General features: G+C 44.2%; 2 protein-coding genes across 4 annotated transcripts in view; both read right to left on the minus strand.

The window, feature by feature from the left end:
* LOC144088215 (uncharacterized) overlaps positions 1–860 on the minus strand; it is a gene marked incomplete at its 5' end in the record, with an annotated part of 1,418 nt that extends 558 nt beyond the window's left edge. The window contains one exon of the mRNA XM_077618536.1: positions 1–860. This exon is cut by the window's left edge and continues 558 nt beyond it. Within this exon, the coding sequence (XP_077474662.1) occupies positions 1–860 (860 nt within the window).
* Positions 1–21,870, minus strand: part of carm1 (coactivator-associated arginine methyltransferase 1) — a 159,154-nt gene that overhangs the window by 50,894 nt on the left and 86,390 nt on the right. For all 3 annotated transcript variants that reach the window (XM_077619877.1, XM_077619876.1, XM_077619878.1), the window contains exons 9-11: positions 21,108–21,193; positions 20,915–21,004; positions 20,490–20,627 (exon numbers count right to left, since the gene is read on the minus strand). In XM_077619877.1, coding sequence (XP_077476003.1) covers positions 20,490–20,627; positions 20,915–21,004; positions 21,108–21,193 — 314 coding nt within the window. The remainder of the gene's footprint in view (positions 1–20,489; positions 20,628–20,914; positions 21,005–21,107; positions 21,194–21,870) is intronic.

Genomic DNA, 21,870 nt, shown 5'->3' on the forward strand with positions numbered 1-21,870 from the left:
GTCTGTCTGTCTGTGTCTGTCTGTCTGTGTCTGTCTGTCTGTCTGTGTCTGTCTGTCTGTGTCTGTCTGTCTGTGTCTGTCTGTCTGTGTCTGTCTGTCTGTGTCTGTTTGTGTCTTTCTGTGTCTGTCTGTCTGTGTCTGTTTGTGTCTGTCTGTCTCTGTCTGTCTGTCTGTGTCTGTCTGTCTGTGTCTGTCTGTGTCTGTCTGTCTGTGTCTGTCTGTCTGTGTCTGTCTGTCTGTGTCTGTCTGTCTGTGTCTGTCTGTCTGTGTCTGTCTGTCTGTGTCTGTCTGTCTGTGTCTGTCTGTCTGTGTCTGTTTCTGTCTGTCTGTTTCTGTCTGTCTGTTTCTGTCTGTCTGTTTCTGTCTGTCTGTCTGTTTCTGTCTGTCTGTCTGTCTGTCTGTTTCTGTCTGTGTGTCTGTCTGTCTGTGTCTGTCTGTCTGTGTCTGTCTGTCTGTCTGTGTCTGTCTGTCTGTGTCTGTCTGTCTGTCTGTCTGAGTCTGTGTGTCTGTGTGTCTGTCTGTCTCTGTCTGTGTGTCTGTCTGTCTCTGTGTGTCTGTCTGTCTCTGTGTGTCTGTCTGTGTGTCTGTCTGTCTCTGTGTGTCTGTCTGTGTGTCTGTCTGTCTGTCTGTCTGTCTGTCTGTCTGTCTGTCTGTCTGTCTGTCTGTCTGTCTGTCTGTCTGTCTGTCTGTCTGTCTGTCTGTCTGTGTCTGTCTGTCGGTGTCTGTCTGTCGGTGTCTGTCTGTCGGTGTGTGTCCGTCGGTGTGTGTCCGTCGGTGTGTGTCCGTCGGTGTGTGTCCGTCGGTGTGTGTCCGTCGGTGTGTGTCCGTCGGTGTGTGTCCGTCGGTGTGTGTCCGTCGGTGTGTGTCCGTCGGTGTGTGTCCGTCGGTGTGTGTCCGTCGGTGTGTGTCCGTCGGTGTGTGTCCGTCGGTGTGTGTCCGTCGGTGTGTGTCCGTCGGTGTGTGTCCGTCGGTGTGTGTCCGTCGGTGTGTGTCCGTCGGTGTGTGTCCGTCGGTGTGTGTCCGTCGGTGTCTGTCCGTGTGTGTCCGTGTGTGTCCGTGTGTGTCCGTGTGTGTCCGTGTGTGTCCGTGTGTGTCCGTGTCTGTCTGTGTCTGTCTGTGTCTGTCTGTCTGTGTCTGTCTGTGCCTGTCTGTCTGTGTCTGTCTGTGTCTGTCTGTGTCTGTCTGTCTGTGTCTGTCTGTCTGTCTGTGTCTGTCTGTGTCTGTCTGTCTGTGTCTGTCTGTGTCTGTCTGTGTCTGTCTGTCTGTGTGTGTCTGTGTGTGTCTGTGTGTGTGTCTGTGTCTGTCTGTCTGTCTGTGTCTGTCTGTCTGTCTGTCTGTGTGTCTGTCTGTCTGTCTGTCTGTCTGTCTGTCTGTGTCTGTCTGTCTGTGTCTGTCTGTCTGTGTCTGTCTGTGTCTGTCTGTGTCTGTCTGTGTCTGTCTGTGTCTGTCTGTGTCTGTCTGTGTCTGTCTGTGTCTGTCTGTGTCTGTCTGTGTCTGTCTGTGTGTGTCTGTGTGTGTCTGTCTGTGTCTGTCTGTCTGTCTGTCTGTCTGTGTCTGTCTGTGTCTGTCTGTCTGTGTGTGTCTGTGTCTGTCTGTGTCTGTCTGTGTGTGTCTGTCTGTGTCTGTCTGTGTCTGTCTGTGTCTGTGTCTGTCTGTGTCTGTCTGTGTCTGTCTGTGTCTGTCTGTGTCTGTCTGTGTCTGTCTGTGTCTGTCTGTGTCTGTGTCTCTCTGTCTGTATCTGTCTGTCTGTGTCTGTCTGTCTGTGTCTGTCTGTCTGTGTCTGTCTGTCTGTGTCTGTCTGTCTGTGTCTGTCTGTCTGTGTCTGTCTGTCTGTGTCTGTCTGTCTGTGTCTGTCTGTCTGTGTCTGTCTGTCTGTCTGTCTGTCTGTGTCTGTCTGTCTGTGTCTGTCTGTCTGTCTGTGTCTGTCTGTCTGTCTGTGTCTGTCTGTCTGTGTCTGTCTGTGTCTGTCTGTGTCTGTCTGTGTCTGTCTGTGTCTGTCTGTGTCTGTCTGTGTCTGTCTGTGTCTGTCTGTCTGTGTCTGTCTGTCTGTGTCTGTCTGTCTGTGTCTGTCTGTCTGTCTGTCTGTGTCTGTCTGTCTGTCTGTCTGTCTGTCTGTCTGTCTGTCTGTGTCTGTCTGTCTGTCTGTCTGTGTCTGTCTGTGTCTGTCTGTGTCTGTCTGTGTCTGTCTGTGTCTGTCTGTGTCTGTCTGTGTCTGTCTGTGTCTGTCTGTGTCTGTCTGTGTCTGTCTGTGTCTGTCTGTGTCTGTCTGTCTGTCTGTGTCTGTCTGTGTCTGTCTGTGTCTGTCTGTGTCTGTCTGTGTCTGTCTGTGTCTGTCTGTCTGTGTCTGTCTGTCTGTCTGTGTCTGTCTGTCTGTGTCTGTCTGTCTGTCTGTGTCTGTCCGTCGGTGTGTGTCCGTCGGTGTGTGTCCGTCGGTGTGTGTCCGTCGGTGTGTGTCCGTCGGTGTGTGTCCGTCGGTGTGTGTCCGTCGGTGTCTGTCTGTGTCCGTCTGTGTCTATCTGTCCGTCTGTGTCTGTCTGTGTCTGTCTGTCTGTGTCTGTCTGTGTCTGTCTGTCTGTGTCTGTCTGTCTGTCTGTCTGTGTCTGTCTGTCTGTGTCTGTCTGTGTCTGTCTGTGTCTGTCTGTGTCTGTCTGTGTCTGTCTGTCTGTGTCTGTCTGTCTGTGTCTGTCTGTCTGTGTCTGTCTGTCTGTGTCTCTCTGTCTGTGTCTGTCTGTCTGTGTCTGTCTGTCTGTCTGTGTCTGTCTGTCTGTGTCTGTCTGTCTGTCTGTGTCTGTCTGTCTGTGTCTGTCTGTCTGTGTCTGTCTGTCTGTGTCTGTCTGTCTGTCTGTGTCTGTCTGTCTGTGTCTGTTTGTGTCTTTCTGTGTCTGTCTGTCTGTGTCTGTTTGTGTCTGTCTGTGTCTGTCTGTCTGTCTGTGTCTGCCTGTCTGTGTCTGTCTGTCTGTGTCTGTCTGTCTGTGTCTGTCTGTCTGTGTCTGTTTCTGTCTGTCTGTTTCTGTCTGTCTGTTTCTGTCTGTCTGTCTGTTTCTGTCTGTCTGTTTCTGTCTGTCTGTCTGTTTCTGTCTGTCTGTCTGTGTGTCTGTCTGTCTGTGTCTGTCTGTCTGTGTCTGTCTGTCTGTGTCTGTCTGTCTGTGTCTGTCTGTCTGTCTGAGTCTGTGTGTCTGTCTGTCTCTGTCTGTGTGTCTGTCTGTCTCTGTGTGTCTGTCTGTCTCTGTGTGTCTGTCTGTCTCTGTGTGTCTGTCTGTCTGTCTGTCTCTCTCTGTCTGTCTGTCTGTCTGTCTGTCTGTCTGTGTCTGTCTGTGTCTGTCTGTCGGTGTCTGTCTGTCGGTGTCTGTCTGTCGGTGTGTGTCCGTCGGTGTGTGTCCGTCGGTGTGTGTCCGTCGGTGTGTGTCCGTCGGTGTGTGTCCGTCGGTGTGTGTCCGTCGGTGTGTGTCCGTCGGTGTGTGTCCGTCGGTGTGTGTCCGTCGGTGTGTGTCCGTCGGTGTGTGTCCGTCGGTGTGTGTCCGTCGGTGTGTGTCCGTCGGTGTGTGTCCGTCGGTGTGTGTCCGTCGGTGTGTGTCCGTCGGTGTGTGTCCGTCGGTGTCTGTCCGTCGGTGTCTGTCCGTCGGTGTCTGTCCGTCGGTGTCTGTCCGTGTGTGTCCGTGTGTGTCCGTGTGTGTCCGTGTGTGTCCGTGTCTGTCCGTGTCTGTCTGTGTCTGTCTGTCTGTGTCTGTCTGTGCCTGTCTGTCTGTGTCTGTCTGTGTCTGTCTGTGTCTGTCTGTCTGTGTCTGTCTGTCTGTCTGTGTCTGTCTGTGTCTGTCTGTGTCTGTCTGTCTGTGTCTGTCTGTCTGTCTGTCTCTGTCTGTCTGTCTGTCTGTGTCTGTCTGTCTGTCTGTCTGTCTGTCTGTGTCTGTCTGTCTGTGTCTGTCTGTGTGTGTCTGTCTGTGTCTGTCTGTGTCTGTCTGTGTCTGTCTGTGTCTGTCTGTGTCTGTCTGTGTCTGTCTGTGTGTGTCTGTCTGTGTCTGTCTGTCTGTCTGTCTGTCTGTCTGTCTGTCTGTCTGTGTCTGTCTGTGTCTGTCTGTGTCTGTCTGTGTCTGTCTGTGTGTGTCTGTCTGTGTCTGTCTGTGTCTGTCTGTGTCTGTGTCTGTCTGTGTCTGTCTGTGTCTGTCTGTGTCTGTCTGTGTCTGTCTGTGTCTGTCTGTGTCTGTCTGTGTCTGTCTGTGTCTGTCTGTGTCTGTCTGTGTCTGTCTGTGTCTGTGTCTCTCTGTCTGTATCTGTCTGTCTGTGTCTGTCTGTCTGTGTCTGTCTGTCTGTGTCTGTCTGTCTGTGTCTGTCTGTCTGTGTCTGTCTGTCTGTGTCTGTCTGTCTGTGTCTGTCTGTCTGTGTCTGTCTGTCTGTGTCTGTCTGTCTGTCTGTCTGTGTCTGTGTCTGTCTGTCTGTCTGTGTCTGTCTGTCTGTCTGTGTCTGTCTGTCTGTGTCTGTCTGTCTGTGTCTGTCTGTGTCTGTCTGTGTCTGTCTGTGTCTGTCTGTGTCTGTCTGTGTCTGTCTGTGTCTGTCTGTCTGTGTCTGTCTGTCTGTCTGTGTCTGTCTGTCTGTCTGTCTGTCTGTCTGTCTGTCTGTCTGTCTGTCTGTCTGTCTGTCTGTGTCTGTCTGTCTGTCTGTCTGTCTCTGTCTGTGTCTGTCTGTGTCTGTCTGTGTCTGTCTGTGTCTGTCTGTGTCTGTCTGTGTCTGTCTGTGTCTGTCTGTGTCTGTCTGTGTCTGTCTGTGTCTGTCTGTCTGTCTGTGTCTGTCTGTCTATGTCTGTGTCTGTCTGTGTCTGTCTGTGTCTGTCTGTCTGTGTCTGTCTGTCTGTCTGTGTCTGTCTGTCTGTCTGTGTCTGTCTGTCTGTCTGTGTCTGTCCGTCGGTGTGTGTCCGTCGGTGTGTGTCCGTCGGTGTGTGTCCGTCGGTGTGTGTCCGTCGGTGTGTGTCCGTCGGTGTGTGTCCGTCGGTGTGTGTCCGTCGGTGTCTGTCTGTGTCTATCTGTCCGTCTGTGTCTGTCTGTGTCTGTCTGTCTGTGTCTGTCTGTGTCTGTCTGTCTGTGTCTGTCTGTCTGTGTCTGTCTGTCTGTCTGTCTGTGTCTGTCTGTCTGTCTGTGTCTGTCTGTGTCTGTCTGTGTCTGTCTGTGTCTATCTGTCTGTGTCTGTCTGTCTGTGTCTGTCTGTCTGTGTCTGTCTGTCTGTGTCTGTCTGTCTGTCTGTCTGTGTCTGTCTGTCTGTGTCTGTCTGTCTGTGTCTGTCTGTCTGTGTCTGTCTGTCTGTGTCTGTCTGTCTGTGTCTGTCTGTCTGTGTCTGTCTGTCTGTGTCTGTTTGTGTCTTTCTGTGTCTGTCTGTCTGTGTCTGTTTGTGTCTGTCTGTGTCTGTCTGTCTGTCTGTGTCTGCCTGTCTGTGTCTGTCTGTCTGTGTCTGTCTGTCTGTGTCTGTCTGTCTGTGTCTGTTTCTGTCTGTCTGTTTCTGTCTGTCTGTTTCTGTCTGTCTGTTTCTGTCTGTCTGTCTGTTTCTGTCTGTCTGTCTGTCTGTCTGTTTCTGTCTGTGTGTCTGTCTGTCTGTGTCTGTCTGTCTGTGTCTGTCTGTCTGTGTCTGTCTGTCTGTCTGTCTGAGTCTGTGTGTCTGTCTGTCTCTGTCTGTGTGTCTGTCTGTCTCTGTGTGTCTGTCTGTCTCTGTGTGTCTGTCTGTCTCTGTGTGTCTGTCTGTCTGTCTGTCTCTCTCTGTCTGTCTGTCTGTCTGTCTGTCTGTGTCTGTCTGTGTCTGTCTGTCGGTGTCTGTCTGTCGGTGTCTGTCTGTCGGTGTGTGTCCGTCGGTGTGTGTCCGTCGGTGTGTGTCCGTCGGTGTGTGTCCGTCGGTGTGTGTCCGTCGGTGTGTGTCCGTCGGTGTGTGTCCGTCGGTGTGTGTCCGTCGGTGTGTGTCCGTCGGTGTGTGTCCGTCGGTGTGTGTCCGTCGGTGTGTGTCCGTCGGTGTGTGTCCGTCGGTGTGTGTCCGTCGGTGTGTGTCCGTCGGTGTGTGTCCGTCGGTGTCTGTCCGTCGGTGTCTGTCCGTCGGTGTCTGTCCGTGTGTGTCCGTGTGTGTCCGTGTGTGTCCGTGTCTGTCTGTGTCTGTCTGTCTGTGCCTGTCTGTCTGTGTCTGTCTGTGTCTGTCTGTGTCTGTCTGTGTCTGTCTGTCTGTGTCTGTCTGTCTGTCTGTGTCTGTCTGTGTCTGTCTGTGTCTGTCTGTCTGTGTCTGTCTGTGTCTGTCTGTGTCTGTCTGTGTCTGTCTGTGTGTGTCTGTGTGTGTCTGTGTGTGTGTCTGTGTCTGTCTGTCTGTCTGTCTGTCTGTCTGTGTCTGTCTGTGTCTGTCTGTGTCTGTCTGTGTCTGTCTGTCTGTGTCTGTCTGTCTGTGTCTGTCTGTCTGTGTCTCTCTGTGTCTGTCTGTCTGTGTCTCTCTGTCTGTATCTGTCTGTCTGTGTCTGTCTGTCTGTGTCTGTGTCTGTGTCTGTCTGTGTGTGTCTGTCTGTGTCTGTCTGTCTGTGTCTGTCTGTCTGTGTCTGTCTGTGTCTGTCTGTGTCTGTCTGTGTCTGTCTGTCTGTGTCTGTCTGTCTGTGTCTGTCTGTCTGTGTCTGTCTGTCTGTGTCTGTCTGTCTGTGTCTGTCTGTCTGTGTCTGTCTGTCTGTCTGTGTCTGTCTGTGTCTGTCTGTGTCTGTCTGTCTGTCTGTCTGTCTGTCTGTGTCTGTCTGTGTCTGTCTGTGTCTGTCTGTGTCTGTCTGTCTGTGTCTGTCTGTCTGTCTGTGTCTGTCTGTCTGTGTCTGTCTGTCTGTGTCTGTCCGTCGGTGTGTGTCCGTCGGTGTGTGTCCGTCGGTGTGTGTCCGTCGGTGTGTGTCCGTCGGTGTGTGTCCGTCGGTGTGTGTCCGTCGGTGTGTGTCCGTCGGTGTCTGTCCGTCGGTGTCTGTCTGTGTGTGTCTGTGTCTGTCTGTCCGTCTGTGTCTATCTGTCCGTCTGTGTCTGTCTGTGTCTGTCTGTGTCTGTCTGTCTGTGTCTGTCTGTCTGTGTCTGTCTGTGTCTGTCTGTGTCTGTCTGTGTCTGTCTGTCTGTGTCTGTCTGTCTGTGTCTGTCTGTGTCTGTCTGTGTCTGTCTGTGTCTGTCTGTGTCTGTCTGTGTCTGTGTCTGTCTGTGTCTGTCTGTGTCTGTCTGTGTCTGTCTGTGTCTGTCTGTGTCTGTCTGTGTCTGTCTGTGTCTGTGTCTGTCTGTGTCTGTCTGTGTCTGTCTGTGTCTGTCTGTGTCTGTCTGTGTCTGTCTGTGTCTGTCTGTGTCTGTCTGTGTCTGTCTGTGTCTGTCTGTCTGTCTGTGTCTGTCTGTCTGTGTCTGTCTGTCTGTGTCTGTCTGTGTCTGTCTGTGTCTGTCTGTGTCTGTCTGTCTGTGTCTGTCTGTCTTTGTCTGTCTGTCTGTGTCTGTCTGTCTGTGTCTGTTTGTGTCTTTCTGTGTCTGTCTGTCTGTCTGTGTCTGTCTGTCGGTCTGTGTCTGTCTGTCTGTGTCTGTCTGTCTGTGTCTGTCTGTGTCTGTCTGTGTCTGTCTGTGTCTGTCTGTCTGTGTCTGTCTGTCTGTGTCTGTCTGTGTCTGTCTGTCTGTGTCTGTTTCTGTCTGTCTGTTTCTGTCTGTCTGTGTCTGTCTGTTTCTGTCTGTCTGTTTCTGTCTGTCTGTTTCTGTCTGTCTGTTTCTGTCTGTCTGTTTCTGTCTGTCTGTTTCTGTCTGTCTGTTTCTGTCTGTCTGTTTCTGTCTGTCTGTCTGTGTCTGTCTGTCTGTGTCTGTCTGTCTGTGTCTGTCTGTCTGTGTCTGTCTGTCTGTGTCTGTCTGTCTGTGTCTGTCTGTGTCTGTGTCTGTCTGTGTCTGTGTCTGTCTGTCTGTGTCTGTCTGTCTGTGTCTGTCTGTCTGTGTCTGTCTGTCTGTGTCTGTCTGTCTGTGTCTGTCTGTCTGTGTCTGTCTGTCTGTGTCTGTCTGTCTGTGTCTGTCTGTCTGTGTCTGTCTGTGTCTGTCTGTGTCTGTCTGTGTCTGTCTGTGTCTGTCTGTGTCTGTCTGTGTCTGTCTGTGTCTGTCTGTGTCTGTCTGTGTCTGTCTGTCTGTGTCTGTCTGTCTGTGTCTGTCTGTCTGTGTCTGTCTGTGTCTGTCTGTGTCTGTCTGTGTCTGTCTGTGTCTGTCTGTGTCTGTCTGTGTCTGTCTGTGTCTGTCTGTCTGTGTCTGTCTGTGTCTGTCTGTGTCTGTCTGTGTCTGTCTGTGTCTGTCTGTGTCTGTCTGTGTCTGTCTGTGTCTGTCTGTGTCTGTCTGTGTCTGTCTGTGTCTGTCTGTGTCTGTCTGTGTCTGTCTGTGTCTGTCTGTGTCTGTCTGTGTCTGTCTGTGTCTGTCTGTGTCTGTCTGTGTCTGTCTGTGTCCGTCTGTGTCCGTCTGTCTATCTGTGTCTGTCTGTCTGTCTGTCTGTCTCTGTGTCTGTCTGTGTCTGTCTGTGTCTGTCTGTGTCTGTCTGTGTCTGTCTGTGTCTTTCTGTCTCTCACTCTGTCTGTTTCTGTTTCTCTCTCTCTCTCTCTTTCTCTCTCTGTCTGCCTCTTTGTCTCTCTGTCTCTCTCTCTGTCTGTCTCTCTCTCTCTGTCTCCCTCTCTCTGTCTCCCTCTCTCTGTCTCCCTCTCTCTGTCTCCCTCTCTCTGCCTGCATGCCTGCGTGTCTCTCTGCCTGCGTGTCTCTCTGCCTGCGTGTCTCTCTGTCTGCGTGTGTCTCTGTCTGCGTCTCTCTCTCTCATAATTTTGAGAGCGAGCGAACCCAGAGACGAACTGTCTGTCGACCAAACGTCTTTCGATGAAACGTTCGGTCACGAGATAAATGACTTAAACCCCATTGAGAACTTATGGACAATGCTGAAGAAACAAGTCCATGTCAGAAAGCCATCAAATTTAACTGAACTGCACCAATTCTGTCAAGAGGAGTGGTCAAAGAGTCAACCAGAAGCTTGCCACAAGCTTGTGGATGGCTACCAGAAGCGCCTAATTGAAGTGAAAATGCCCAAGGGATATGTTACCAAATATTAGCGCTGCTGTATGTATATTTTTGACCCAGCAGATTTGATCACTTTTTTCTGTTCACCCACAATAAAGTCATAAAAGAACCAAACATCATAGATGTTTTTGTGACAAAGAAGTATCTGTTCCAATCACTCTATCAGAGAAAAATCAGAGTTGTAGAAATAACTGGAAACTCAAGAGAGCCATGACATTATGTTCTTCACAAGTGTATGTCAACTTTTGACCACAACTGTATGTATATATGTAGATATATGTATGTATATATGAATATATATATACATGTATATATGTATGTATATATGAATATATATATATATGTATATATGTATGTATATATGAATATATATATACACATGTATATGTATGTATATATGAATATATATACATGTATATATATATATGTATGTATATATGTATATATATACGCATGTATGTATATATATATATATGTATATATTTATATATGTATATATGTTTGTATATATTTATATATGTATATATATATATGTATATGTATGTATATATGTATGTATGTATATATGTATGTGTGTATATATGTATGTATATATGTATGTATATATGTATGTACATATGTATGTATGTATGTATGTATGTATATATGTATATATGTATGTATATATGTATGTATGTATATATGTATGTATATATGTATATTCAGTCATACCTCGTCATACGATTACTTTTTTCTGTTCACCCATAATAAAGTCATAAAAGAACCAAACTTTATGAATATTTTTTGTGACAAAGAAGTATCTGTTCCAATCACTCTAGAGAAAAATCAGAGTTGTAGAAATAACTGGAAACTCTAGAGAGCCATGACATTATGTTCTTCACAAGTGTATGTGTATTGTTCGAAAGTGACAACTATTGCAGTAATATGAGCCATCGGAAGAAAAAAATAATCGAGATATTTCGACATTAGAAGCAATTTGGCCGCCACAACATCTTAAACCCCTGCTAAGAAAATTGTAATTTCTGTCATTAAAAAGCATCGGGTTCCTATCATAATACACTTTTTTCAAATTGTATAATTTCACATTTTGCATTTACAAAGACATGCATATTAACTTATGATATTGACCCTAATAATATGCTTTTGATTAATTTTGATTTTTCTTAAGATTTTTCCTTGAAAGTAACACATTTGTACTCCCTATTGGATTGGATAACTTTATTCATCCCGTATTCGGGAAATTTCGTTATCACAGTAGCAAGAGGGTGAGGATGCAGGAATAGGAAAGGCATTTTAGACATAAATAGATTGGTAATAAGTAAGTTAATAAATAAATATATGAATAAATATATAAATAAATAAGCGTGTTGCTTAGCACATATATACATACATACACATAAATGTACATGCATGCATACGGTAGGTCTTAACACTCAGCCATTTTTTTGTTAAAGAGCCTGGCAGCTGATGGGAGGAAGGATATTAAAACCATATATATGGAGGTGAAAATTGAGAATCAGGGGGCGGCTTATACGCGAGAAATTGTAAAATTCAACAATTTCAAGGCAAGTTTAAGGGCGCGGCTTATATGCGAGTAAATACGGTGGTATGGTAGATATAATCTTCACGGATTTTCTATGACAGAGGAGGCAAATGTTTGGCAGCTGAGTAAACATACGTATACACGCACAGACGGTCGTTTGAAAAACTTGGGGCACAGCTCATCATTTTCCTTTATAATTCATGAGGTTGTTCGGATCAGCAATTTCAGTTAAATATAGCATGTAGGAGACAAACAGTGATATTTGAAAAATTAAATGAAGTTTATGGGATTTACAGTGTGCAATAATTACTTAAACAAAAGTAGGCAGATGCATAAATTTGGGAACCCTTGTTGTTTAATTGATTTGAATACCTTTACCACCTTTACCACTAATTATTGAAACACAAAATTTGTTTGGTACGCTCATCGACCCTTGACCTACCGTATTTACTCGCATATAACCCGCTTTTGTCGGACAAAAAAAATGATGAATGAATCAAGGGAACGGCTTATATGCGCGTAAAAACACGACATGCACAAAACTGCAAGTTGACGACGCCATGACCCGAAGACGTCATGACGTCACTGCGCCATTGCGTCATGACATCATCGTGTCATGGCATCGTCAACAATGCGGCCGATACGGTGATTTATTTCAAAATAGAGAAAAGATAAACAGATAAAACGCTAAACTAAATTTAGTTTGACTCACGTTCCCGTCATTGCTCGCTTGGGCCATCTTACCTAGGTCGGGGCGCGGCCATCTTACCTAGGGCGCTGCCATCTACACCTAGTTAAACGTGCTCTGACTGGCAGCCTTGACGGGTAGCCTTGATTTTGAAATAAAACAAAATTCCACTTTGATTTTTTTTGTTTTATTTCTGTTCGAAAGTGACAACTCTTGGAGTGATGTGAAATATCGAAAGAAGAGGTATTTTGACAATCGAAGCAATATGGCAGCCACAACATCTTAAACTTCTGGTAATAACATTGTAATTTCTGTAATTATAAATCATCAGGTTCTCATCAAGATAAACTTATTTATTTTTTCATTTTTTTTGCATTTACAAAGACAGGCATATTAACTTGATATTGATATTGACCCCAATAATGTGCTTTTGATTCATACAGTATTTCAGAAGTACCACGTGTGATTTTTCTTAACATTTTCCCTTCGAAGTAACACATTTGTACTCCCTATTAAAACCATGAATATGCAGGTGAAAATTGGGAATCAGGGGGCGGCTTATGCGTGAGAAATTGTAAAATTCAACAATTTTAAGGGTGCGGCTTATACGTGCGGGTGGCCAGGTCCAATTTCTTCTCTGTGCATCTTCTCTGAGGAGTGGCAACATGGGAGCCTCAAAACAACTGACAAATTACCCAAAATCAAAGATTGCTCAACATCATGGTTTAGGACACGGGTGGCCAACTCTGATCCCCGAAAGCTGCTATACGGTCTGTTTTCCATATCTCTCTCCTCTGAATCAAATGATCAACTCATCAGCAAGCTGTCCAGAAGCTTGATACCAATCACAATTATTTGATTGTGTTGGTGGACAGACATATGGAAACAGACCGGAGGTATGCTAAAGCACATTTGGCCAAGCCAGAATCAGGTTTTGTGGACTGATGAAACTAAAATTGAATTATTTGGACATAACGAATGCCAAATTACAAGATTCCGTAACTATCATTATTTAGGTCTTTTGCCGAGTAAACGCAGCTTATGGAGAAGCACCACCAATTTCTTCACACGCAGTTTCTGGGTGTGATGACAAGTAGGCTTTTTTGTTGTTGATAATGACGACAGGGCCTATGTCCGATTATTATTATTATTATAACAAGGGGCTGTGCATGGCGGAAGAACACAGCATTCCAAGAAAAACACTTGCTATACCCACAGTAAAATTTGGTGGTGGCTCCATCATGCTGTGTGGCCAGTGCAGGTACTGGCAATATTGTTCAAGGTCACAGGGAATCCAGTCAGTATCAGCAGATACTTATGAACGATATTCAAGAATCAGTGAACAAGTTCAAGTTGCGCTGAGCTGGATACTTCAACAAGACAACAACCCTAAACACTGCTCAAATTCTACCAAGGCATTCATGCGGAGGAACAAGTATACAACGTTCTAGAAACGCCATCTCAGGCCCCAGACCTGAACATTATTGAAAATCTGTGGTGTGATTAAAGGTGGGCTGTCCATCCTCGGAAACCATCAAACCTGACCGAACTGGAGATGTTTTGTAAAGAAGAATGGTCAAAAATACCTTCAACCAGAATCCAGACCCTCATTAGAAGCTATAGGAAATGTTTAGAGCAGGGGTGCTCATTACGTCGATCGCTAAGGTACAATTGGTAGATCGCATGACAGTAAGATTTGATCCAGTAAAAAAAAATACAATAACATTTTATGACACTTGAGCTGCGAAACAGCGCCATCGCGAGTCCATGCATGATTACTACCTGCCTACACTACCTTGGGTCCTTACTGGCATCAGGTATGTCATCAGCATACATAACTGCTGAGCTTTGTCATTGGCCGGGAAAAAAAGGTAGATTGTGCAAAGTTGGCAAAAGTTTGAGCACCCCTTGTTTAGAGGCTGTTGTTTCTGCGAAAGGATGATCTACTAAATATTGATGTAATTTTTCTGTTGGGGTGCCCAAAATTATATTGTTTGAAGTGAATTATGTAAGCAGTTTCTGCGTGTGATGACAAGTAGGCTTTTTGTGTTGTGATAATGACGACAGGGCCTATGTCCGATTATTATTATTATAGCACACTGGAAATCCTATAAACTTCATTTCACTTCTAAAATATCACTGTTTATTTGCTATATGATATATCTAACTGAAATGGCTGATCCAAACAACCAATTATTAATAAAGGAAAATCTTGAAAATGATTAGGGGTGCCCAAACTTTTTCATACGGCTGTAAACACAAAATTTTAAATTATGTTTCATTTGCTGAAATATCGATCCATTGAAGCTTACCTTTGACGACTTTTCATAATCTTCCTAAAATGCATATGCCTTTCGTCGACAAGCTGGGCGATAGCAAGATTCCTGAATACTTTGATCACTTGTCACTCACACCAGGAATAACTTTAATGAGTATAAATAACTTTAATGAGTATAAATGATGAAAATCAAGCAACCAATAAATCTGCAATAAGCGCACACAAATCAGGAACTCACTTCGCCATGGTTCCAGATGAAAAAGTGCCCAGAAAGGGGGCTTTTGGTCGGATAGTCGCGCTTATGCTTCACCTGTGGTCAGCATCATAGAGAAACTTCTCCTTATAGCCAAAGGGTGGCCATTCGAGTGCTGAGAGATAGTCAATGGGAGAGCAACTCTATCATGAAAATTTCAAAATAAAACACAGCATTATACTAAAGGATGTTAGAATTTTTTAAATTTTGCGTTTCGTAACTTGGAATTTATTTCAAATACTGATACAAAATTTTGCCGTTGACGCCTCTCCTCACCTGTTTACAGTCGTACCTCTGATTACGAAATTAATTGGTTCCAGAACTGTTTTTGTAACTTGAAAATTTTCTAAGTAGAGGTGTACTTTCTATGTAAATTCTCTAATTCGTTCCACGGTCCTCACACAATTGCCAATGAAACCCTTTCAAATCATTCAAAGTGTCCCCATTTTGTATGAGATGTGAGAAACACAAAAATGGGAGAAAATTATAAGAAAATGATTTATTAATGTCTTAAAATGAATATAATGGCCAAAAATCTATGTGAAAATGTGCCCTGTGCCGCTGAAATAGTTCCCTCCACGGCCGTTATATTGGGAGAAGTAATACTCGTTTGTCCGACAGATGGCGGCAGGAGCCTGTTCTACCAGGGCCGAAAGCCGTCCACTTTGTACATTTGAGACTTTTACCGGTGCCCTATGTGTGTGTGAAAATATGTGCCGCATTGCATTGCATTTGTACGGTTTTTAATTGCTTAATGAGGGGAATTGCAATCATTAATAAGGGGAGCATTTAGCCAAGGTGGACAGGTACAGTGGTGCAAATAAGTATTTAGTCAACCACCAATTGTGCAAGTTCTCCTACTTGACAAGATTAGAGAGGCCTGTAATTGTCAACATGAGTAAACCTTAACCTTAACTGAGAGACAGAATGTGGGGGAAAAAACCTGAAAAAACACATTGTTTGATTTTTAAAGAATTTATTTCCAAATTAGAGTGGAGAATAAGTATTTGGTCACCTACAAACAAGCAAGATTTCTGGCTGTCAAAAAGGTCTAACTTCTTCTAACGAGGTCTCCACTCGTTACCTGTATTAATATCATCTGTTTTAACTCATTATCGGTATAAAAGACACCTGTCCACAACGGCATTTTCTCACACTCCAAACTCCACTATGGCCGAGACCAAAGAGCTGTCGAAGGACACCAGAAACATAATTGTAGACCTGCACCAGGCTGGGAGGACTGAATCTGCAATAGGTAAAACACTTGGTGTAAAGAAATCAACTGTGGGAGCAATTATTAGAAAATGGAAGACATACAAGACCACTGATAATCTCCCTCGATCTGGGGCTCCATGCAAGATCTCACCCCGTGGCGTCAAAATGATAACAAGAATGGTGAAAAAAAATCCCAGAACCACAACGGGGGACCTAGTGAATCAAATCAAATCAATCAAAAGCCTTTATTGTCATCATACACAGCTGCATATAACGAAATTGGTGGTGCTACTCCACAAAGTGTGTTTTCCCAGTAAAAAAACATAAGTAATATAAAAATATAAAAAGTCACATCCTGGCAAGGTAAATTCTAAAATATTGCACAATCTAAGATATTGCACATTGTTATTACACACCCCGAAGTGACCTTTAGAATCTAGAATGACCTACAGAGAGCTGGGACCACAGTAACAAAGGCTACTATCAGTAACACAATGCGCCGCCAGGGACAAAAATCCTGCACTGCCAGACGTGTCCCCCTGCTGAAGCCAGCACACATCCAGGCCTGTCTGCGGTTCGCTAGAGAGCATTTGGATGATCCAGAAGAGGACTGGGAGAATGTGTTATGGTCAGATGAAAGCAAAATATAACTTTTTGGTAGAAACACAGTGCTCGTGTTTGGAGGAGAAAAAATGCTGAATTGCTCCCGAAGAACAACATACCCACTGTGAAGCATGGGGGTGAAAACATCATGCTTTTGGGCTGTTTTTCTGCAAAGGGACCAGGACGAATGGGGGCCATGTATCGAGAGATTTTGAGTGAAAATCTTCTTCCATCAGCAAGGACATTGAAGATGAGAGGTGGCTGGGTCTTTCAGCATGACAATGATCCCAAACACACAGCCAGGGCAACAAAGGAGTGGCTTCGTAAGAAACATTTCAAGGTCCTGAAGTGGCCTAGCCAGTCTCTAGATCTCAACCCCATAGAAAATCTGTGGAGGGAGTTGAAAGTCCGTGTTGCCCAACGATAGCCCCAAAACATCACTGCTCTAGAGGAGATCTGCATGGAGGAATGGGCCAAAATACCAGCAACAGTGTGTGAAAAGCTTGTGAACAGTTAAAGAAATGTTTGGCCTCCGTTACGGCCAACAAAGGGTACATAACAAAGTATTCAGATGAACTTTTGGTATTGACCAAATACTTATTTTCCACCATGATTTGCAAATAAATTCTTTAAAAATCAAACAATGTGATTTTGTTTTTATTTCTAAACATTCTGTCTCTCACCGTTGAGGTTTACCCATGTTGACAGTTCGAGGCCTCTCTAATCTTTTCAAGTAGGATAACTTGCACAATTGGTGGTTGACTAAATACTTATTTGCCCTACTGTATGTAAGAGAGAATGTTGAAACATGGATAGTGGTTGTTGTGAGACAGCCAAATGAATTGAATGCCTTTATTGTCATTATATGAGATAGGATGAGAGCGATGAAAAGAGAGCCCATTAGAGGGTAGCAAGGTCTCTAAAGTGAGAATCAATGCATCTGTGACAATATTTTCAAAATAAAATAACGGATAAGGAAATGCATTTACTTTTGGGGGGATTTCGTACTTTGGATCTTTTTCGCATCTCGAGTCACACGTTTGCATATAAAAAAAATTGTAACCTGAGAATTTCGTACCGAGAGGCATTTGTAAGTAGAGGTATGACTGTATTCCGTGTCACTCGTCTCATTTATCAAGTGAAAGTCAACACTTTCTTTTCAATTTCAGTTTTTTCATGTCATGTTTTGACCTTTGAAGCTGAAAAGTGCAACAGAATGTAAGATGAACTCAAGCTTTATGTGCAGGCTACCGTGGCAGCTTAACCCCTAAGTGGTTGCCAAAGCAAAACCGTAGATTCATCCATTAGATTTGGCAGAGGTTTTATGGCGTATGCCCTTCCTGACACAACCCACACAAGCAAGAATCAAACCCAGGCCACCAAAAGGGGACTAGGACCACTGCGCCAGCACCTGGTCCTTTAAGTGCAGGCGAATATGCATGATATCGAAACCAACAAAAACTAACACTGGCCACAGTCGGTCGGGGGCTGTAGTTTGGTCACTTCTACTGTAGAAAGTTTTGACAGGCTCTTAATGGTTAAGGATCGTTTCAATACGGGTGAAATTTTTCTCACGATTGAGAATTTTTTTCAACTTGTCAAGTGGGGAAAATCTTGCCTCTTTGTATATTGGACAAGTCCCTTAAAATTGGCCTGAATATTTTATGTGCATATATGAGTGACAGCTAAGAGGTGGTCAGTAATTCAGGATTGGTATCTGGATTTTTTTTTTAACTTGATCACCGGGAATGCCTGTAGGTATCAATAGGTAGATCCAAAGAAGGCAATTACCTTGTATGCTTGTTTCAGGGAATCGAACAATCTTAAGAGTGACCTCAATAGCTCTGCCATATTGACTACAGGTTTATCAGTTCAATATGAACATCAAGGTGAAGTGAAGAATAAACAATATGCATTTCACTCTCCACTAATTTTAGAGTCTTGAAATCTCTTTGAAAACTAACAACGCAGTGCTTCGAACATGCATTAATGTTGAGGTGATGAGTTCATGGCTTCCATCAGTGTTGGTAAGTGGGCGAGAAAAGTTGTTCTCCCTTTGACTTGGAAGAAACTGCAACATACGCATGAAAACCTTCACTGCACTGTACATTCGATGTACAAAAGGGTCTATGTCAGGGGTGGGCAAACTATTCCACAAAGGGCCACAGTGGGTGCAGGTTTTCATTCCAACCTATAAAGAGGCCACTTTTTCACCAATCTGGGGTCCTGCAAGTGCAATCAGTGGATTGCAGTCAGGTGCTTCTTGTTTTCTGCAGAAATCTCATTGGTTAAAGTGCCTTTGCTGGATCGGTTGCTACAAAAATCTGCCCCCACAGCGGCCCTCGGGGACCGGTTTGCCCACCCCTGGTCTATGTGGTGCAGTTTGACATTAAGTTCATTCATGCATTAATGTACAGTTGGGCGATGTGACAAAAAATGTTATGATAAAAAAAAATTATCAGTCGTTACCGATATTTATCAAGATAACTATTCATCTTTTTTGTTTCAAATTTGAAACTTCAAACTTCTGTGAATGAGTAAATAAATTACTTTCCTCCTTACTCAAATATGAAATATGATTTTAAAAAGTATTTTTGTTGTTCTGTTGTGCAATAAAAACAAGACATTTTTCTTTACACTATGAAAAGTAAAGAATAAAACTTGCAGAAATTTACACCGGTGTCTTTATTTTTTTTAAATTGCCTTCAAATCAAAAGTTGCTGTCCAATATGAAATAAATTAAATAATCAACAGATGACATCATCACCATTGGCAAGCAGACTATTTTCAGCCTCACAAAAAGAAATTTATGGCCAATTACAAAAAAAAAAAAAGTTGTGAACTTAACCCAAGATAACAAGTTTTAGATTTTTGCAACATTTTCAGAACATTTACATAAAATGGGAAAACATTTTGATATCAAGTAAGAGAAATATTGCAGGCTGTCCGCAAATGAGTGGGTAACCTCCTGACTACCAGGAAAAAAAATCTTGTCCAATCACATTTATTTTGAAATTCCCCAATCTATGTGAAGTAATTGGAATACTGCAAAAGACATTTGGTATCATTGGAAAGCTCTGAATGTCCTCTATAGAGCACAAAAGGAGTTAATGCGATGCAGATATTTAGGTTTACAAATGTCCTCTAAAGAGGACAAATACTGGTAGTCAGAAGGACAATGACATTATCAAGAAGGCTGCTCTGTGTGCTCAGGTATTTAGGAGGTATTTAAAATAAAAAAATACCAGGGAGAATTCACTTGGATATTTTGGCTCGGTGTTGTCTTGCATCTGATAATCGCTTATTTTGACCGTGTTATTGTCCTTTTGCATTCATGCTCCGTGTTAGCCTCTATTGCTAACATGCTAAAAACATGTTTCCGCGGGTACTCGGCCGTTTGGCCACCAGACGTTTGGTCGCCCGGAAGGTTATTGATAATTACCATTTAAAACCGTTTCTCAAATTCCCTAAAGGCTAAAGAAAAGCTCCAAATTTCCCGTACTTTTATTGTGTTTTGTTGGAGAACTTGTTAAGACCCTGACTGACATCCCTTCCTAAGGGGACAACTCATGTACATACAAACTCTTATACACTCACACGTCCGCTCAGTGAAACGGCTCAGGGCCATTGTTGGCTTTTATTGATGCATAGACCGTGTTGTTTTACCTTGTTTTGTCGCCGGACTTTTGGTCGCCCGTTGTTTGGGTCCGGGCGACCAAACGTCCGCGACCCAAAGTCCGGCGACCATACAGCCGGTCACGGTTTTCGCGTCTTCTTCTTCTCCTGAGCGTTGGTCTGGAACTAGCGTTCATCTCGCAAAAAAGCGCTCCTTTCTCTGTGGTGGTCGGGTGGTGTAATTACAGTTAAAAATTATCGAATTTTTATCGAAAGTTTTTTATATTATCGCTGACAAAAAATTATGTCACGATAATTATCGTTATTGTTTTATCGCCGAGCTCTACATTAATGATATCACATGTACCTGAAAGCCAAAGTCCGCAATCCAATCTGCATCTGAAAGATGCCTCCGATCTTCTCTCAGGTCTCAGAAACTAGTATTTTGCCAATGCTGAGCCACCTGATGGTTGTGTGATTCTTGGTCACAATGTCCTATCGCATTTTCTCCAACATTACTTATTAAGTAATTAAGATGAATAAGACAAGCAAAGACATTTTCCATTGTGGTGGAAGGTCGAGTGTTTAGGAAAGAGAAGTTTGTGGTGGTGAGGGAGGTAGAAAGCAACCGTTTGGCAGCTGAGCAAACATACGCACATAAACACATTTAAAATTATATTATGTTAGGTAAAATATTGATTCAACGAGAATTGTCTTTGATGACGTCATATATTTCCTAAAATGCAAAAGGCAAACTCGGCGATAGCAGGACACTTTAATAACAGAGCCTGCTTATTATTTTCACTCGCGCCTAGAATAACTTTCTTGGGGCCCATGATGAAAAACAAAAAATTAAGTTGCATTATCCAACCTAGCTAATGGAAGGCCAGCAAACTTTTGGGAGAACCAATATTTAACTATAATATAGTACTTGGGACAAAAAATTAAATATCAAAGCTTTTTGTAACCTGTTGAAGCATTCGTAAGTAGAGGTACCACTGTATTTAAATGTGGTGCACAAAAGGCACTACACATTATCAGGTGCCTATCCACATTTGAAAAAAAGGAGACTTAAGTGTACCGTATAGTCGAAAAAATATGGAACTTAATTGATGATTGTTGGAGTGGGTTACGATGAGTTACCCAGGAGAAGGGATGCGTGCACTTCATCATAGCCTTCAGTCTATAGTGTAACGTTGCACATCTATGCTTGTTGGTTTTAAAATGTCCTAATTCACAGAAAATAGTCATACCTCTTATTGGCCACCAGTAGTGCAGTGCCGGATAGTGTATCTCCAGCCTTTGTGAAGAGAGGAGACTGCAGCAAACAGCGAACCTGATACCAGTGAGTAAGTGGTTCTGTCGGTGCAGTGGACAGCCATACTGTCATACTTTCGGGAGAGAGCAAATAAAGAGCTTGAATGAGGAAAATAATAAATGTGGGACAAATCTAAGGAACAATGGCTTGGTTACACGCAAAAAACCCAATGAAATTTAACCTATTTTAACCCACTGTCCTCATTTAAGGACAGCCTGTATTTCCTTTCCTTCTTGATATAAAGGAGTTTTGTCATTTTATGCTAATGTTCTAAAACGTTACAAAAACTTAAAAATTGTCAACTAGGGCTGAAAGGGGTTAAGGAGCGTTAGAAGTCTAATTAGATCATAGGCGACTTACAGTGAACCCATAAATGCCACGTCAAACCAGAAAGCCAGACCATGGACAAGGCCAGAATGCATCATGTGGAACTTAAAGGGGATCTCTATCCTAAATGATAGAAAAAACGGATTAGAAAATATGGATAAGATACATATAGCATACACAATACAAAACATCACAAACATGCACATAAAGGTGTTAGTATACACACCTGTAAAGATCCTCTTCTTTAGCCTCCAGAAAGTTAACTGTATATTTGACAGACTTCGCCATCAGAATACGGATGTCAAACGTGTCCTGTGGATGGATGCAAAAACAGTCTAAGATCTAAAGACTACATATAAAAGTATTGCAACCATGTAGCTAAAAGATCTGTGACACAAAGATCAGACTTTTGAATTCACACATCCCTCATGTGGGCAGCCTGGCGGATGAGTGGTTAGCGCGTCAGCCTAACAGTGGGGGACCAGGTCCTTCCCCAGGTGGAGGAGGAGTTTAAGTATCTTGGAGTCTTGTTCACAAGTGAGGGAAGAATGGAGCGGGAGATTGACAGGCAGATCGGTGCGGTGTCTGCAGTGATGCGGACTCTGCACTGTTCCGTCATGGTGAAGGAGCTGAGCCAAAAGGCGAAGCTCTCTATTTACCGGTCGGTCTACGTTTCCACCCATATCTATGGTCACGAGCTGTGTGTCGTGACCGAAAGAACGAGATCCCGGATACGAGCAGCTGAACTGAGTTTCCCCCGCAGGATGTCCGGACTCTCCCTTAGAGATAAGGTGAGAAGCTCGGTCATCCGGGAGGGGCTTGGAGTAGAGGCGGGCGCTGCTCCTCCGCATCGAGAGGAGCCAGATAAGTTGGCTCGGGCATCTGATCAGGATGCCCCCTGGGCGCCTCGCTCGGGAGGTGTTCCGGGCACGTCCCACCAGGAGGAGGCCACGGGGCCGACCTCGGACACGCTGGGGGAGACTATGTCT

The sequence above is a fragment of the Stigmatopora argus genome, chromosome 14 (assembly GCF_051989625.1).
Source record: "Stigmatopora argus isolate UIUO_Sarg chromosome 14, RoL_Sarg_1.0, whole genome shotgun sequence".
In the NCBI taxonomy this organism is placed as follows: domain Eukaryota; kingdom Metazoa; phylum Chordata; class Actinopteri; order Syngnathiformes; family Syngnathidae; genus Stigmatopora; species Stigmatopora argus.